Raw genomic sequence first — 20,116 nt, forward strand, 5'->3', positions numbered from 1 at the left:
AAAATTACTTGACATGCATGTGTCATTCATAGTGCGTTATCCTTATGCCAAGTCTGAATGATATCAGTTGAGGTGTGTCAGTATAATGGCTGCAAAAAAAGGAACGAAATGGCTACCTTGCAGCCATATTGGATCGTATCACAAAACCAATCTATATATGCCACAGCGTATTATCCTTGTACCAAACTTAAATGAAATCAACCTGGGGCATTTCTAAGATAGTCTGCATGGACACAAGGATGCACGCATGCATGGAGCCCAATCTACAAATCCCATGGACTTTGTCCGCAGACTAAAAATAACTAGCCAAGGTAAATGGATGGCCAGTCAGTTTGGCTGATACTGGCTGAAAATGAACACATTACACTCTTTATTCCCATCCTGTCATTTTCAATGATTACAGATCATTATTGCAGTTTGCTGCAAATCCCTTCACAAAGACGAAGATGATATGACATTGCATAATGCGTAAAGACAACAGGAAATACGGATTTTGGTCAAGTAGGCATCCTGTGTTGGATAGTGTTTCACTTGCTGGGCTAAAAATGCTGCATCCATGAGGTACAATCTCTAGGAATGAACACTTAATCATTCTAAAAGCTTTCATTTTGATTGCAATCAAGGGAAAGTAATTTCCTTCTGATTTGAAAATTCTAAAAGATATTTTTCACATCAGCATCTTCCAATTTTCACCTTGTTCTACAGGAAATCACACAATGGAGTTGAATATGTCTATTGTGTGTCATTGCAATATCTACAAAACGTACACAAAACAGCGTCTTGGAAGGCTTTCTCACAGAACAAACAGCGGCAAATGCCGTTATCTTGAGACAGAAACACCCTAAAGCCATTGATCAGTATATCTCCACCGTCATTCTTACGTGCTTCCTGAAAAAAATTCCCTTCCTTATCTCATCTGTATGTACAGCATATACAATCACACAAGCACAAACATAAAAGCTTGTCTTTTTTTTCTGTCGAGTTGTTATTACATTGGATTTCCATGGTAACTGGACTCTGCTTGGACATGACTGACGGCTCTGAAGTTTCATTCTACGATCTATCACATTCAATTTCCTGATAAAAATGCCAGCTCAGTGTACCGGGAAAACATTTTGCTGACTGAGCGAGCTTGCAGATGATGATCTACCTATAACATGTGGGCAATTTTCATTACTCTTACATGACCGTGCGTTCTTGCATATTTTTGGGGTATTGTGAAGTATTCAAAATTTCATTTTTTCATGTCATACACATAAATTGTGACAGCCAATGAAGAACCAAATTCAGTGAATATGGACAGCTGTTATGCAGTTTTTGATAAAACCAGTGAATTCATGCCGATAAAAATACCAGGATGTGAGAGGTCAAGTTGGGGTCATAAAAATGGCCAATGGTAATGGTCTTCACACCATGTTACAAGTGAGCATAGGTACTGGTAGTCAAGCTACACAGCAAGGTTTGATTGCGATATTTGTTCCATTGTCAACTGCATACAATGCCTTCATTAAGAAATGCTAGGAAAATGTAATTTGTTTTAGAACGGCTGGACATTAATCTGAAATCATTTATACCCTGGGAGACAAACAATAAGATCCATTGAAAATTGCCTTTCAAATGTTCCTTCCTACGAAAACTATTTAATTTATCAGTGATAAAACAGTACAGTCAGTCATCAGCATAGAACATATCATCAATGCCAAAATAATTTCATTACAACTGGCAATTTCTAGACAGCAACGACAGTATAATATCTTACAGCATGTATGACTGAAGAATTACGGCCAAATGAAAATAACAGAATAAAAGAAGAAATTTCATATTCCCATGACATCTAACCATTGATGGCATAATTGCTAGCAGACTAAATGTATTAACTGTGTTCCACATGTCTGGAAACTATGAATTCATGATTTGAAATACCGTAAAACCCCTATCATTCAACCAGAAAAAAATAATGGTTAAATTATTAGAAAGTTAACTAAGCCAAAACAATTTTAGTGGTTGAATTATTAGGGATTTCAACATTTTTTTGACAGTTCATAAGTGACGCTTCCCATCTTGGTTGATTGAAACATGTAAGGATGGCTTTCATGAAGTCCAAACTTAGACATTTTGTGCTGTACATTGTATTGTTCTGTGTATTTTATGGAAAATAAAATGTTCAAAACAGCTTGTAATGATTGGTTGGTTGAATTACTAGAGACTGAGAAAGTCCTAATTTCCATTGGTGGTCGAAATGAATGGGGTAAAATAATATTACGTTTTGAGAATAAAATACAGTGGTCGAATAAATAGGGTTTTTACGGTATTACTACCCATCACATCTTTATGTACATGTACATCATATGTTTTATTCAGTGAGTCTACATAACCTGTAGGTTTCTGTAAGGTTCAGAACAACAACAAGAGATAAAGGGAGATCACTTTCTACTTTTTCAAAGGCCAGGAAATCCAATAACACTTTAATCTCTGGAAAATCATCGGGCAATTTCAGAATATCAATGACTTGTGACTCGTATCGGGAAACTCATTTATCATTTACTGTAGAATAGCTACCGGTATATGTCTTTGCTAATGATTACTAGCCGGGTGGAATCGTTCTTCTAATTTTTCTTTTTTCATCGTGTCTTGTTTCTTTTCCTTTTGTTCAGCTAGTTACATTTTCACATTAATCGCTTCATTGTCAGAGGTAGACAATAAAAATGCGAACTGATAATCCAGTACAGGTACCATTGTATGTTCCTTGTACAGTATACTAGTACAATCTAGACTGAGCCCTATATTGTTGTGAATGGAACAACCCACCAAGCTGAATTGGAATGTTCCACTCTGGCATGGGGGAAAGGGATACAAAGTAGTGACTATGGTGAAAACAGCTTGATAGTGATGATATTCTGGCTTAGTCACATGACGGACGTCACAATTATTGCAATCTGAGTTATTTGCATTTCATTTTTCACAGTTGCATGATGTTAAAACCTACCATAACCTTTTCAAAACAAGGATTGCATTCACAACATGACCAATGGCTTCTTGTTTTCCCACAGGATTACTTCTGTTTATTGAACATATAAACAGATAAAAGACCCGCTTTTCCTGTTGCCGTCATAGTTTTGAAAATTAGGTCCAACAAAACATAAATTTATGGACATAAAAGGAAGAGATCCACAACGCAATGTTTCCATCATTTTTGCTTAATGAAACAAAAACAATCTTATTTTTATCCAGAAAATGTTTTGATATACAAAGTATTAGCTTGGCCAATACAACATGTTGTCAGTGGATGTTATACATGTATAAAGTCTATCTTGATTTCGTGATCACTGAGCATTTCATCTTGATTTGCAGGAAGAAAACAAGATACAAAGATTTAAAGGCACAATAAAATATGAGAAAATACATCGAGAGTTGGAAAGAAAATACCTGAAAATACATCAGAAGTTGGATGGTCATGGATCTTTAACCTGTTAATGATAATTATTCTTTCAGTAATTACTATTCAGCTCATGATGATCAGTGAAGAAAATATTTTCAGTCATTGTTCCACAATAGAAAAGATTGTTTCTCTGGAAATTTAATAAACTGCATAACTTCCAGGGTGCAATTATGTGTGACGTTAAACGTTTACACGTCATGTATGTGAAATCTTGAGATTTAAGCAAATGGGAGTTCAGGTCATTTCAGATCATACTTTGAAAGCAGAGACTAAGTCTGAATACATTCAGTTTGAAGCAGGTATCTGAAATTCAAACTGACAAGCTGGTCTACAGCCAAAGGCATTCAAACTGAGATGTCAATATTACATTCATTCGCATTGGCAACCTCGCAGCAGGATGAAAGTATTTGGTAATTAACTGAGCCACAAACATGGGCAGTTGCTTTTCTAAATCTCTAGTAATATGTGGGGAAGGCTTGCCTAAAGAGAGACAGATTGAAAGGGGCCTTAAACCAAGAGAAAATGTGATGTGAAATGACACTTGATAAATTCTATCACCTAGAAATTACTTAGAAGTACAGAAATTTTACAGGCTTTGTCTCGTAATGATGTCACCATGTCTGTACCTTTGAATTGATATATGTATACATGGGATAGATGGACATCTATGCAATAACCTATTTTAGACAATTAATTGCAGTAAAGAAAGATTTCTCCACATTTTAGGAGACTATCTTGTTTTCGAAAACATGTTTGTGTTATGGAAAAAAATTCATTAATCTGTTTGAAACCAGAAATGATCAGTTTTGCTGTTTGTTCAGGCCGGAAGTTGGATCTCATTGCTCCCCTCCTGTCCGTGGTTCCAACCTAGCAACCCTCGATTGGAAGTGCAATCTATGAAGCAGTTGCTAGGATACCACAGCTCAGTAATCCGGGAGAGGAAAGAAAGTGGATTGCCATATCTTGTGAAATTCATCATATTTACCGAGACCAGACTATCAGATGATGAATGCTGAGGTGGTTTGTGGCTAATGGATTTCTTCTCATCTCTCCTGATTAGACCAATGCAGGTATTACTGAGTTCATGGCTGGTTAAGTGTATAGTCAGTGAGATTCTTGATCTAGAAGAGGGCTGCATTCTCATGAATTAATTCATAAGGCAAAAAGAGAATAATAGGTTTATTTCTAATCTTTGATCTCATAGAAAAATGTACGGTGATGCAGTTTTTATGTATTTTCTTTTCATTTTTTTTGGTCACAAGATCCAAGTACCGATATGAAAATGACAAAAAGAGGAAAGCTTCAGTACAATGTAATTCTGCAAGATGACGATGATCAGGTGACTTTTAAAAACTACACAATACATGTGTGTAATCTTACAGGTATTACATTTTTCTGTAGTAGATACAGGTAGCAATACTGTTATTTTGTTGAATGAAATTTTTTTTGAAATTTTTTTTGACTAAAAAAGCTAAAATTCCTATCTAGATTGACAAATGCCAAGCTGAGAAACAAAAGCCTTTTTTGTTTGTCTTTTTGTTTTGTTTTGTTTTTTCGGGGGGAGACCTACATGTACATGTTACTACAATACAGTGACTTATGAGGCAGAGCAATGATTGGGACTGAATTCTCAAATTCTGACAAAAGATTATTTTATAGGTTCACCGTACTTTATACCTTTGCCCAAAATGCGGCCATTAATGTACAGAAACCTGACAGAAAAGTGCTAAATGTTTGTTTAAATCTTGTACATAATATGTTGTAACATCTGGCAAAATGGCTGTGTGTACATGCACGTATTACCCATTTGGTTTTATAGATTACAGGGTACCCCATTTGGTTTTATAGATTACTGCGTAAAATGTGAATACCACACTATACATGTCAACATATTAATCAACTGTCCATCTAATGTTTCTTTTGAAGAGCCTACACATCATTCATAAATAGAAATGGGAGGCCCGGATGAAGACAATTGGTTCGATGAAGAGTCCACATAAAGTGTAAGCTGCCCATTTTATTAGGCAGTATACAGTATTCCCGCAAAACAAACTTTAATTAAAAGTCAATATGACTGACTGTACGAGGTGACGTGAAAAATAACGATGGTGTGTTACAAGTATATAAATGCAGCAAATTATCTGTTCTTAGACTGCACTGTGGCAAGACTGAGTCAATCTTTTTATTGTGACTGGGAGTTCCGTTTCCGCAAAGGTGATGAATTTATGTGATGTGCTCGAACACCTTCAACACCGTGTGTGGATAAATGGTTTGCATGTTGTTTTAATATCAAGACGCATCTGCAACTAAAGTTCACTAGTGTTCATGTGTCCAACCAACTTTTTTTTTCCACATAACTTTGGTCTCTAACACCTTGCCCATTCTGAGCGAACTCATCTTATCAACCAGACTGATAATGAACTGACAGTTAGTTTTTTTACGATCTGGGTCCACGGCAATGTTTAGATTAAATAAGATCCCCATTCTCACTGAGTAGACATTTCGAGTGGCTGAAAAATTCTTGTTTGTGGTATTGAACACAAGGTCAAAAATACTGACATACCGTACTCGTCCGAGTATAAGCCCCTGCTCGTGTATAAGCCCCCCTACTGATTTTAGAGGATTTTAGAAAATGTATTACATCCGTGTATAAGCCCCTACCCTAGTGTAACTCAAATACAGAAAGGTTAGGAGAGTATATTTGGTCATTTAACTTGGTAAAATTACTTTTAGATAATAAAGAAACTATTAAAAGATGTTAAAACAATGGGAAACTGGAGTTCCCTTGACAGCATCGTAAGGAAAATGACACGTTTTTCCAGTACTATCTTGATTCTTTGACCCTGTTCACCCCCGTCGCCTAAATAGAATAGTCTCACTCACGTCCGCCATTGTTTATTTTCATTCACGGCCACGATGTTTTCATGCTTGAAACATGCAGTTTCTTTTGTTTGAAACCATTATCCTTTCATTTGTGAAGACTTTTCCTGGTGACTATTACAATTTTCACTGCTATGTTGTTGTTTTCACAAGATGTAGACAGTTTGATACTGAAATATTGAGTTGCCTTTCCGTGTAGGCAATGCATGCCTGTTCACATTACTGTTGATCAGCAGCAGCATACATGACGTCTTTGTTTCAAGTTTGGGGTTCTTTTCGACGCTGAAATTTCACCAAAATATCACTTCTGTATTCAGAGATTGTACAATCAATTTCTTTGGATGTGTAAGTCGATTTTGAAAGCGATAGCAAGATCGAGTGGTGTTGAAAAAAATCGTGCATAAAATTAGCATAAATTAAGCGTCCATGCCAGATAACATGGGGTTGCTCGAGTATAAGCCCCTCCCCTAGTTTTACCGCTGTTTAGTGTTGCCGAACCGGGGGCTTATACTCGGACGAGTACGGTATAATGACATGATTGAGTTTACTACTTGTACTTTATTTTTTAAGTTCATTAGCACATCCCAGGAGGCTGTTCAAGTGATATGCATATGCAAGCGGTTCACTACCTAAAGTTGCTCAATTACAAAAGTATGAAATATCTTTGAAATTTAGCAAAAAGTCATAAAAATTGCTTTCAGCACTGTATTCTCATGAACACAAAATAAGTCTTCCTGTACCATATACTTTTGATTTCTTCATTTCAAATATTCAAATACTGAAGAGGTAAAGCTATTACACAAGTGGTCTCAGCAGAGAAGCAGCATTTTTAGACAAAAATAACAAATATTGCCAGCTTAATACAATCTTGCTAATTTTGCCACAATTTAGATAACTATATCAAACAGGGGTCATCCTGATAAACCTGTATAGCAAAATGAAACCTGGTGAAAAAGCAGTTACCAAGAATAATTTTCACCAAAAATGACGAGAATAGCCTCAAAATGAAATCTTACTAATTTTGGTCATGATTGGAACAAATCAGACTGTCATCCTTGTGAACCTGCATACCAAGAGTTTTACCAGTTTTGCAATTTTAAGCTCATTTGCATATTTTGACACAAAAACTAAAAACATTCCTTCCCAATTCTCTTATACACTTTATGCCAAATATCAAAGTAACAGATGTAGCAGTTTCAAGTTATCTAAGTGGACAGACATACAGTACATACATACCGGTACATACATACAGAAGTACATGCATACATGATACAGAAGATGGACGCAGTGTGATCCCATAGGGCCAAAGTAATTAAATTCTTTGTTTTGCGTCCACTCTAAATGGGAAAAGGTACGCATCTAAGTGGCTGAAAAACACACAAAAGAAAATTAACACAATGTAATTTGATTGCAGCAAATAAAAAATTGTAACACAATTTTAGTCCAGAAAAGTTAAGCGGGTATGTCCTAAAATTTCCTATTCAAATACACTGTGTGTGTTTTTCATGAAAACCTTAAAACCTAAGCAGGCGGGGACGCAAAACAAAGAATTTAATTACTTTGGCCTAAGCTCCTATTGCAATACATCTATATAGCAAACAGTTGCTAAAAACAGGGTTCAAGTTCAATGGAAATTTGCATGTATTGTTAAATATTTAGAAAAAATGTGCATAATGTCCCATGATTTCCATAAATATGCATGAGACTACCATCTTTCTCCAGGGTTGTCTTCAGCCAGTCTCAAACTTTTTGAAGTCATGTTGATAAAAGAATATAGATGTTTCACCTCAAGGCTATGAAGGCTCGATCACAGAGGAAAGTAATGACGAGGCTAGAAAGTCATTAATCTCTTTTTAAAGTTTGCTATTGTGTGCGATTCAAAAGTCTTGTTCATGGACAACGTAACTGTGTGTGGATGAATTTTTGATGTAATACCGGTACACGTGCATAACTCACTCTCTGATATTTCTTCCTACCTTCTTTTGAAGCACATTTCTAACGCTTGTTGTCAGGGCATTCAAGTGATTCTCATCGGCGACGACTGAACCGCCTATCACTTTCAACATCTCGCTTGTGGTTTCCAGGGTTGCCATGACAACTGTCCGGTCCTGATCAGTGTTGATGATTTCAATGATGCTTGGCACGGAGTCATTAAGAAGTTTATTGAGAGCTGCAAGAAAGAGACAGACTCCTATAGAGAGCATGCGAGAGAGATCGGCTCCTCTTGATGAAGACCGTCCTCGTTCCCTGTGAATGACTTCCTGTCTTAACAAGACGAGGCAAGGCGACTGCTGATCAATAACGAGCTATTGTTGAAGCCATTAATTTCTGCGATAGCAGCACTAGTCGTAAATTTCAGAGAGTCAATATTGGCAAACATGTCATAAACATCTCTTCATTGCTCAAGACATTAACTTCTCTGTTTTAACCTTTTGTACATGCATGTAAGAGGCTTAGTACTGGTATATCGAGTGAAATAGGAGGCAGTCTTTATTTTTTGATGATTTTGTCAAATATTCTGTTCCTTGTATAATTCCATCATTAGCTAATCCTCATAGGCTTAAGTTGATTTTCAAAACATTGGTTTAATACTCTGGAGGTATAGTGGAATGATTATTGAAATCCACAGTTCCACAAATACCAAATTGATCTCTTTTTCAGCTCTCCCATGTATGATTATTCAAACAGAATTTTAGTTTGTTCACATTGTAATGCATTGGTTAATATTTGACCCAACAGTTATGCAGATAAATGGTAAAATTGAGGAGAAAAAAGAGAAAGTTTCTCGATGTGACCCTTGGAATCTGATATTCCTGACAATTTCAAAATTTAAGTGGAAGCATACAACAATTTTGTTATTGATGCTGTTCTGGATATTGTAGTCCATGAGAAACAAGGTGCACACCACTGAACAACACAATTCTTTAAACTCAACTAACTAATTTCTGAATGCATCTGAACTCCCTAGCTCAGTTTCCGAAAGTGTTAGTGATGAACATTTGATCTTGGGAACTTAAAATTAAAATACAAAATTTTTCAAATATGCCAATTACTATTCATTGATTTTGTGAGATAAGCATGTAAGGTCAAATACTGCATAAGAAAAGATGTTGCAAAGGGATTGCAAATGAGATAATCCATGTTAAGAGGTGTATTTATATTTCCACATATCAATTTTTTTTATCCACCTGTGTTTTTCCAAATTTCTGATACCTGATTTTCCTTTCCAATTCCACTGTTCATGATGAATAATGGAACTCTAGCTACCTTAAATAACTTTTGTTTTATGCTAAGGGGTCAAACTGCATGATATTGAAATGCATTGTGGGTAAAAACGTCAACTTCTCACCACAACAAGATTTTTTCATCTTTCTTAGGCATTTCTGGTACATAATTCCAGTATAACCAAAACTTTACTGACCGTGACTTCTGTAATCTTGTATGTTTTACCAGTAGAAACACGCCATGTTGAAAATGTCATTGATCGCCTGAGTCTTGCTTAGGTGTGTAAATTGTACTTAAGGTAACAGGAATTGCATTTTGATGATATCTTATGAAAGGACGATTTTGCCTGTTCTTTGTTTCTCATCAACTCAACCTATTGGCAGTGTGTTTCATAGTGATCACCATTTGTATCAGAGTACCGCGGCTGATTTGTAATGATGCACTGTCTGTAGGTGACATCCAAGAAAACAGCATGGAAGTATAATCATAGCTATACACCCACACCCTTTTTTTTAAGACTTACCTCCTGTCTGGTCTGGTGTGTTAGTCTCTGTAAATACTCTATGAAGGGAGCAACAGAACTGGCCTATGCAGGTAATCGATGCTTTGCGGATGTCACTGGCAGGGTGGTCGACGACCTTGTGGACTTCCGTGAAACACTGTTCCAAGTATGGCAGAAATGCCGCCCTAAAAACAAAAATTACAAATTTGACAAATGATCAAAATTGACGAGGATAGATAACACGCTCTTTTGTTTATCAGCTAGAGGGTAGAACTCATAACTTTGAAAGGCTTTGAAACTTCACTATACGACTTGAAAAACACAAGGCTTGTTCATACAAAGAGAATAAGGACTTAAACTTTTGCTCAAACATTCATGAATGAAACTTTCAACCATTCTCTTACCAAATCAACAATAAAAATCAGGGGTCAATGCGCAAAGTTTGGAACGAGCAAAACAAATACCCAACATTTTGTGATATTTGAAACTCAAACTGGCAGCCATTCCTGTGTTAACTCTATGAGCGAAAAATAAAATTTTGGATTTTCGTAAAACTAAGCCGGTGAAAGTTTTTCTTTCTCCAAGAGCTTTAAACTGAGCCCCCACAAGTGGTAGATCAGAAAAGAATTGTAGAAAATGAAAAGTCCGACTATCTGTCCCTGAGGCGCATTCTACCTTAATGGGAAATTAACTGGGCTTTTACAAATGAGTCAGGTTTGAGACAAGACAAACTGAGCAAACACCATACAACTTTCAAAAAATAATAAAACAATTAACAAACAATAAACATATATTATTAAATAAACAAATACATAAAAAAATAAATAAATAAATACACAATATAGAGGGATAATCCCAGCGAAACATTCAGAATAATGTTCACTCGGCTTGACAAGCCCTTAGAAGCCGTCATTGGTAGTGGAATATTTAAACTGTCAAACATGCTGTCCAGTGAGGCATACATGTTCATGTATAATTTACCGGTAAGTGTTCATGTAATGGTTTCAGAGATAGCTTGGGAATTGAGGCAGAAAATCCAATGACAGAAAAGAGAGAAATCTGCTGGCAAAAATGATTCCTCTTATCTTGGATTGAAGGGAAGTATAAAATTTTCATGCTATTTTTGTCAGGTAATTGTACGATAGATGACATAGTTTCAACAGTTGAGTTTACGATAATTTACCTCACTTTTTTTTTACTGACTTTTTTAGTGGATCATCAGGTTTTCAAACTAGATTTTTGTCAATCCCTCACAGGTTTTACTGTCGATCTAATCCCTAGGTTCATGGATGACCTTAGTGTGACCTTTCAGATGTATGATAAAAAGCCTGGTTCTGAACTCAGCCGAGATTGATGATAAGCTCGACTTCAGTACAGAAAGAACGAAAAATGCTTGCTACGCTTTAAATGAAATCCATTTGAGAGAACTGCACAATTTCAGGTGATGAATTTTTTACATTTCTTGAGATTTTATTGCTCTTTGCTTTGTCCTGACGTTACTATATGCATCAGGGGTCACCATGGAATGTCACGATCTGGCATTCCCATAGGATTGACTCAACTTTGACAGCCGATCCATTATTGATAATTTTCAGTCCAGATTCATGTGATTCTGTTGTGCACTGCCATTTCATTCAAAATTGATGATGGATTCATTTTTCATTGCAATGACCATACTCAGTAGATTTATCACTATTTTACTATGGATGGCTATCATGACGACAATGAAGAAAATACTTCTTGCTCCCTGCATGGCAAAGTTACGTGGTAGATAAACCTAAATTCACAAACTACAGCAAATTCCACATTACTGTTATATAGTAGCATAGATATCATGCACCATTTTCTACTTCTGTACAAACAGAACATGTTGATAACCCACTAATAAAAGCTGCTGACTCATTGAATCATTGCTTTTAACTTTTGTCAAATGCCTGCCATGTCTGCTCACCTATAAATTTTGCACCCACAGTGTTTGGTATTAGTGATCTGTCTCTGCCAAGACCATAGCCTCTTACCTGCTGGTATGCTATTCTAACTAATTGGTGTCAGTTTGATCGTTACTATATAGCAATGTCCCTGTTGTGTTTTTTCTAACAATGATTAAATGAGGCTATAGCTCTTCTGTCTAGATTATCAACACACTTTGTGTGTATTTGAGAGCAAAGTGTACCGGTATGTGATATACCAGTACATGCAATTGTCAGTGGTGATGTGAAATCTGCTGTATGACATTTATTGTGCCTTGCAGTAAAACAGATCAAATTTGCCATATCAAAAAATAATTTCAGGTGTAATTTTGGACTGTATATTCAAAGACAGTGTTCTTTAGATGAAGTGTATTTTTGTAGAGGATGGACCAACAACATAGGTTGTGTTGGAGTGCTTAGAGTGCACAATGTGCATCAGTGTTGCTGCCAGGATGTGCCCTTGCGACAATGTCCCCGAAACGGAACCTGCTGTCCTGCACTCTTGTGTACTGCAGGTAATCTCTGACGCACTCGTGAGTCGACTGTGATGGGTGTATAGTCTACAAGTAATATCTGTTACTGACGATGATCTTTGTTTTGCATAATTATTTTGACGTTTACACTTTGGTAGTTTCGGAGCTAGCTATGATTAAAAGTGATTAAAAAGCTGCGCTTGATATCATAATTTGCTTGTCTATAGTCCAGCTGAGCTTTGTTTGATTGACAGCAGATACGGTATACTACTACAATTGCCTGAAATTCAAGCATAGTGACGCGGTCCCGGTAGCTTGCACTTTGTTCAATGAAACTAATTTGTTACGAGATAATACAAAATTTGATGGACAACTGATGCATATGTTGTCCCCAAAATGTGTAAAATGTCTCCAAAAAGCCCAAAAAATAAACGGTAGTGGGATACAGTGTCCCCCGATTTAAAATTCTTGGCTGCAACACTGGTGCATTCTTTCAATATTCAAAACTTATGAGCTATCATTATCGTTGCATTTATGGACTTTGTTTTTTGCATTTTTTGCATTTCATGAGAAAAAAAGAAAAAGAAAAGACAAAATCACTGGCAAAGTGAAAGAAAGAAAGAAAACCATTATGGATTTGCAGACAACATCCTATAAATACACTTTGCTTAAATAAATTCCACAGGCAATTTGAGAAGCAATTTCAATTTCTCACCCGGTATTGCTGGCAATTTCTCCGAGTGCATTACAGCTGTCTTCTTTTTCGTCCAGATAGGCATTTCCAACACTAAACCTGCCAGGATATAACGATAACATTTGCTTATTGCAGTACTTTGCTCGTCTCTTGGGGGAAGCGGGAAAGGCTTGGACTCAATTATTCAGTAAAGGAATAATCTTGTAAATTGGTTGCGTTATCCGATCTGCGAGTCCATTTTTCAGTTGGTTGATCACTACAAAGAAAGGTTACTAGAGCAATGATGTAGACAAAATCTGGCAATACATAATATGTACTTGATATTTTTTCCAATCACATTATTGAAATCTTTTTCCATTTTCTATTCCTTGCTTTCCAGGTTCCACTTCCCCGGTGAATCAGATACACGGCGATTACAGCTGGCATTCAAACTGAAAAATATGCACTGACGCAATATGTCTACTTGTACACGGTATTCTATGGCAAGCTAAAATGTCTTAGGCACAGACCATATCATGTAAAACTATGTTGTGTCTGAAGCCTAACTGAAGAGTTATGCCCTTCAGTCTTTTTTTGAAGTTTCTAATCAAGATAAAAAGAAAAATTTAAGTTTTTTGAGATGAAAAAGACCTTTTAAAAAAGTCAATGACATAGTGAAAAATTCTTGTCTCCTGGTAACTGATGATGCCCCAGCATGTCCTCCCTTCGACCTCTGACCCCTGACCTTACCCTTCAATGTCATCATCATCAAGTCCATTTTCGTCATCCTCATTGCTTTCTTCCAGATCATCTTCATCAAACAGTTGGAAAAAACTGTTTTCTTCTTCTTTGTAGTGGGGCTGTAGAGTTTCGGTGAAAACAATCACATTTACCACAAATCAAAACAATTCTAAAAATTGTTATGTAATCTGACGGTCTTGAGATGGTTGAAAAGTATTTATCACAGCTCCCCTCTTATATCAGAGAAATATTTGACAAAACTTTGTGTCTTGCGCCATCACCTCCCATCTAATATGGGACAATAACCACTTGAAATCATTTTTTTTTTAGTTTAAATATGCATGAATAATTTATCAGAGAGTTGTGCAAATTTTTGTTCACATTTATCTTTAGAAACATGATTAATAGTTAATTTTTAATCAGAGCAATTGAAATGCACATACAAGCCTTTCGTGTTACTTTTGTTCTGATCTATTTTAACATCTAATGATGTCCTTCTTCTAAGGATAAAAAACTGAGAGTATGAAATATTCTAGATTAGTCCGATTGAAGCAATCATTTTCTGTCAATATTTGGTACTTTTTTAGCTTCTACTAATAATGCATTCATGAGTTTTCTTTATTCAGTCAAATCAATCTCTCATTTGTTCAAACAAAACATTTTCATCTTCCATAAATACATAATGAACTTAATCTAATTTTGCATGTAACTGGAACGCAGAACAATAATTCGGTTTATGTACTGCAATGTGGAAATAAAACTCTAAATATCTTTCAGTTTTTATTTCCAATATTTGGCAAAGTTGACTGTACAATACAGAATGCTTACCACGACTCCTTCGGCAGACATGATAGAATCCACCATTAGCTTGGTGATGGTTGCTAGGTAAGGCTCCATGTTGGATTTTAAGACGATGGAGATTGACGCAAACAGACCATACCTACAATGCCAAGAAAGTTTCAAGATAATATTGGAAATTAACATCTCAAGATATTTTCAAGCAAGAAAAAGGAAAAAACATCTACCATTTTGTTAAGGTAGAATGCACCATGGGGACAGATATTCGGACTCTCAAAATTTTTCAAGACTATTATGGTATACCACTTATCTCCTTATTGGGGGTTCATTTTAAAGCTCTTTGGCTGTAAAAATTTTTAAATGTCACAGTTTTTCAAAAATAGAACATTTCATTTTTCCCAACAGAGTTCACAATGAGATGGCAGCCAGTTTGAATTTTAATTTTAAATATCATATACCTATGTTAGATGATTTGTTTCTCCAGTACCAAATCTTACATGGTTACCCCCAATTTTAATTCTTGATTTGGTGAGAGAATGACTGAAAGTTTTATTGAGGAAAGTTTAGGCAAAAGTTTAAATCTTTCACTTTCGAGGCACACACTACCTTTGATGTCAGTTAAAAAAATTAGAATTGAAGTGATGTTCAGTCTTATCTTACGCTGGCAACAAAACTGTTCTTTAATTATGCATCATGGCTGTTACATTATTGAGTACAGAGTCCATAAAATATAGATTTCAAATGAATTAATACTGAGATTCTCCTTCAGAATGACATCATTCAGTCTTCAGAAGGATAGGGATGAGTTTTAATATCTCCGTCTTTCGTTGGTGTGCCGGGTTGTGAATAATTGAACCAGGCACATGACAAAATGAAACTCTTGGTACTAAAGGGGTGGAGATTGAGCTCTGTCTGAATTATCGTGTGCAAGTCTAGAACAGTTATGCAGTTTACTTGATTGATGATACTTGATCCATGTTTAAATTAAGTTTTTGACATTGTTGTTGTTCAAAAAACCTGTCAGCACTGTAAAACTTCTGACAACTGATCTCAGCAATTTCTCGTGTCTCAGGGAAAGTTCAAACATAGTTTTGTAATCCGCTTTTACACTTTTAGATGAGTGGCGGGAACTTAGGGAAGGGGGTGTGACATTAAACGCAATGAGGTTTGTTTGCATTGTGAGTGTATCAACTATACACTTCCCCTACGGGTTTGCATGAAGGCCATTAAAAGCTTTTGAGTTAAAGAGTTTTGATGATAAAAGCTTGACTTATCAGTAACCATGGGTTCAATGTCATACTACTCAGGTTTAAGAAAACCTAAGGAAATTCTCAACACTTCAACATACGTGTACTTCATCAGTTCTTTCAAAATTAAACACATGGGACATGGCAGATGTATTTGGACATTGTCTATAATGTGAATTTTCTGTTCTTTTAGAATTTTATTGGAACCTTCAAACATGATGAAAAAGTGGATGTCACACTTCTTCAGGGACAAATAGATGAAAATCTGAGACCTAGGCATGTTTTGGCTGTCTCTATAAATGAACGGAAAATGATTCTTGCATAAAGCTGTTAGAGGTACACTAGTGAGAAGAGACTTCCACTGATGTAAAAACTTTTAACACTACATTTTTTGAATGAAATGGACTGTTCTTGTCAAAAGGGGACAATATGAATCAAAGAAAATCATTGATGGCCATAGTATTTTCTACAATTAAACACAACAACTGTGATTTTTTGCAAGTATACTGAAGTACACATGTCAGGAGTAATCTCAGACCACTATGGGCGGAGACGGAATGTCTCACACTCTTTGGAGAATTTTACTCACAATTTAGCCCTTCAAAAATACCAAAATATTACAACTAGGGATTTTGATATCAACTTGAATTCATTGACCTTGGATACTGAAAGGAGAACACAGACATGCCCTTGACTTGCTATTGAAGATAAAATATTTTTTACAATTTCTGATACCCATCATGGCTTTATTGGTTTCAATGGATGTGCACAGATGTTACAGTGAATGCATCGCAGAATATGCCCCGAGCATATGCTAGACGTACGCATTCTGATACAACATTCCATCAGCCTGCTAGCCGTGGGCTGACATTATTGTGTTTGTCTGTGTCAGACATACATCAAAGACCACCATAATATGTAGACCGACATAAGCAGCGTTCTCAGTGACAAAGATATTGACAATTATTTGCTGGAAGCCATCTTTTTCATGCATTTTTGTCTGAAAAATATTTATTCAATGCAACTATGAAATGTGAACGCGCCTTGCTAACAATTAGACTGGAAATGATGGCTGAACTCATACTGTCTTTGTATAAACTTGATTGTTGAAACAGAACGAGATTTTTTTTCCTGAACCCTTAAAACACCTGCCTCCCAATGTTTTGGTTTAACATTACACTATTAAACATTACAATGTTAACAAAAACCAGATTAAGGTGATTGAAGAGTGAGATCGGGGTTTGTCGAGTTAATATTGACTTTGGGATGTAATCAAGACTCATGTTTGTTTTGAGACATCTATATGTTTAGAAAGGTGAGGGTCCTAGGGTAAGGTTGAGGGGAGGGTAGGGGGCTACATGTACCAGTTAAGAAGTGGTTGTTGCCAGGCAATCAGTTTTGAACAAGGTTGTACTGGTCAAGTTCATAGACATGAGATAAAAGGGAAAGAGCTTTCTGAATTCAGCACTTGTTGACATAACAAAATACAGTGATGTCAAACTTTACTCTTCAAAGGGCAAAAAGTTTCGCGACATCTTTTGAATCTAGATCATCAATCTTTTATGAGACAGCTTTCAATGTACACTGCATCTTTGGAAAGTGCAGTTTTACTGTATTTCATTTCAATAACAACAGATTGAGCCCCCAAGAGTGCTGGCAGCTTGCCAAAATTTTCAACAAAATGAAAGATAAGAATAAATGCATGAATGTTACAATGTATTACAACAAAAAATTCAGAATGGTGCAGTGGTTGTCTAGTATACATCAGTAAACAATGGACGCTCTGATCACATCTTCAGATCTACTCACGTGCATCTCCGAAGGTCCGGATCGTCATTGTCCTGTACCAGTTTCAATCCGAGTTGAATGCACTCTTCAGCCAGAGGAAGGAAATGTTCAGCTCCAATCTGTCTTGCCAAGACGCCCAGAGTATCTGTAACAGAATATTTATCTCAGACCCTCAGCCATTCCAGCACTGCTAATTGTCATCTGTTATCAGTTTTGGTTTTCAAATAGCTTCAGTTCTGATTCTTTAAAGCTTCACTTCTAGTTCTATTTCCCTTGAAATAGCACTAATTGGCAGTGACCATTAAAAACACTACATTCATCATTTGTCCTCCCTTTGAAGTTACAGTATGTTGATGTAATCATTTTGTTCAGAAATCAATATAGCTGATACAAAAACCTGCCCCCTTAAGCCTTATAAAACCACTACAGTTAGTATATTACCACAACGTGGACCAAATGATACGGTAGAACTGGGTAACTATGGGAGAACTCTACTGTATATACTGACAATGTACTCGTACACTGTGGAAGTTGTGAATATTGCATGCCTTGTATACAACTGTTAAATCTGCAGAAATAAATGTATCTTGCAATCATTAGCTGAATTTGAACCATCTGTATGTAATATTTGATCAAACCTTTGTAACCTTGCATGAACTCAACAACTGCATTCATAGTATCATACACAAGTTAGATAACGACTATGAACTATGTTTTCACCCTCCTCCTCCTCATTTCCCCTGATATAATGACAGGTCCATCCTCATATTTCTCCCTATTGAAACTATGGAGTGTGAGCAAAGTTTGATGACAAGGAAATGAAAGACTGAGTACAGTGTACAGTAAGCCTAGATGTTGACTAAGTTGAAGAGTCCCCCAACAGAAGTGTACATGAATCAACACCTACCTATTGCCTGGATCTGTAGGACCATGTCATCCTCAAGTTTGGAGTTCATCAGATAGACCTTGAGATGTTCAATGATTTGTTGAAAGTAAGGCAGCATGTGACCCTTGGCGGCATTGGCCGTGGCTCCGATTGCACTGATCGCCAATTCTTTGACATGGACAGACTGCGATGTCTGCAAGGTTGACAGCACGGTCTCCATCAAGGTCGGTAAATAAGGCAGCAACATGTCCGTACCTGAGAGGTAAAAGAGGGAAGGCAATGAAACGTTAATAAAGCATGATAGGGAAGTGTACTTTATGTATACTAAGCTAGTGTGCATTTTCCTCTGAAGATCAAAAAGAAGACAAAATACAATGGATATGGAGAAAAGACAGCTGACAGCCATATTGGCTCTTCTAAGAAAACAAACTTAAATACATAATACATCATAAAGCATTGTCCATCAAATGGCTTTGAAGAAAACCCATGAAGCTCCACCTCCTGTTTGACAGATTCAGATTTCTGAAAATATATTGATAACGACAAGATGGCACCATTTCTATGAACTGATCAGACAGTAATGAAAAAACAAACAAACAAACTTTTCTAATGATGGATGTTTGACTTTTTTCTCTGTAACTCACCTAGATTTTCACAGAACATTTCTAACGCATAGTACATCTTGGTGACGCCAACACTGCTCTTCTTTCCGGGTTGCGACTGTACCTGGTTCATGTACTCAAAGAGCAAGGGCAAGATTTCTGCATGATAGGAGCTGACGTCTGGCTGCAAGTGTTCAGAGAATTGTCCCAGAGTGAACAGTGCAGCATTGCGCACAACCTGATGGCTGTCCTGTATTCCCTTACACACGACTTGAAGCAAAGCTTGAAGGTATCTGAGGATTTGGGAGAAAATGAGAACAGTGAACAAATTGAAATCTTAGGAGTGTCATTCTTATAGCATACTTTTACAGTTTACTTTTGCTTCACACTTACACTTTAATTTTAATTTTTGATTATTTGTAAAAACACCATTTGAAACAGAATCTTACATTTTCAAAAAAAGATGTTGATACTGTACACATTGTACACCATATTCTTCCAATTCTGTCTCTTAAAGGTAATATGCACCTCAAAAGTGAAAGACTTAAACTTTCACTCAAACTTTCCCAAACGGATAAAACTTGGGAGCCTAAATATCTGTCCCCGAGGCACATTCTACCTTAACAAGTGTAATTCATGTGTTCAGAACAATCAGGCATGCAGATAGATTCAGATAATTTCTGTGCTGTCTACACAAAGGTTTCAAAATTGAGTTCACACAAGCAGCAGGGACAAAGCGTAAAAAATTTGAGAGTCTTATGAATATCTGTCCCTGAGGCTTAATCTACCCGGCCGTGCTAAAAGAATGAAGTCTATCATTTATGACAGGTCATGACATATTAATATCAATATCTACATGATTTAATGTATATAAATCGTGAGAGGTCACTTC

General features: G+C 36.4%; 1 protein-coding gene across 1 annotated transcript in view; it reads right to left on the reverse strand.

Moving 5' to 3' along the window:
• The window catches only part of LOC139147453 (importin-4-like), a 56,457-nt gene that overhangs the window by 24,717 nt on the left and 11,624 nt on the right, over positions 1–20,116 (reverse strand). The window contains exons 11-18 of the mRNA XM_070718560.1: positions 19,267–19,517; positions 18,644–18,877; positions 17,758–17,881; positions 14,732–14,843; positions 13,913–14,022; positions 13,205–13,282; positions 10,068–10,231; positions 8,296–8,489 (exon numbers count right to left, since the gene is read on the reverse strand). Of these exons, the coding sequence (XP_070574661.1) occupies positions 8,296–8,489; positions 10,068–10,231; positions 13,205–13,282; positions 13,913–14,022; positions 14,732–14,843; positions 17,758–17,881; positions 18,644–18,877; positions 19,267–19,517 (1,267 nt within the window). The remainder of the gene's footprint in view (positions 1–8,295; positions 8,490–10,067; positions 10,232–13,204; positions 13,283–13,912; positions 14,023–14,731; positions 14,844–17,757; positions 17,882–18,643; positions 18,878–19,266; positions 19,518–20,116) is intronic.

Source organism: Ptychodera flava, chromosome 13 (genome assembly GCF_041260155.1).
Source record: "Ptychodera flava strain L36383 chromosome 13, AS_Pfla_20210202, whole genome shotgun sequence".
NCBI lineage: Eukaryota > Metazoa > Hemichordata > Enteropneusta > Ptychoderidae > Ptychodera > Ptychodera flava.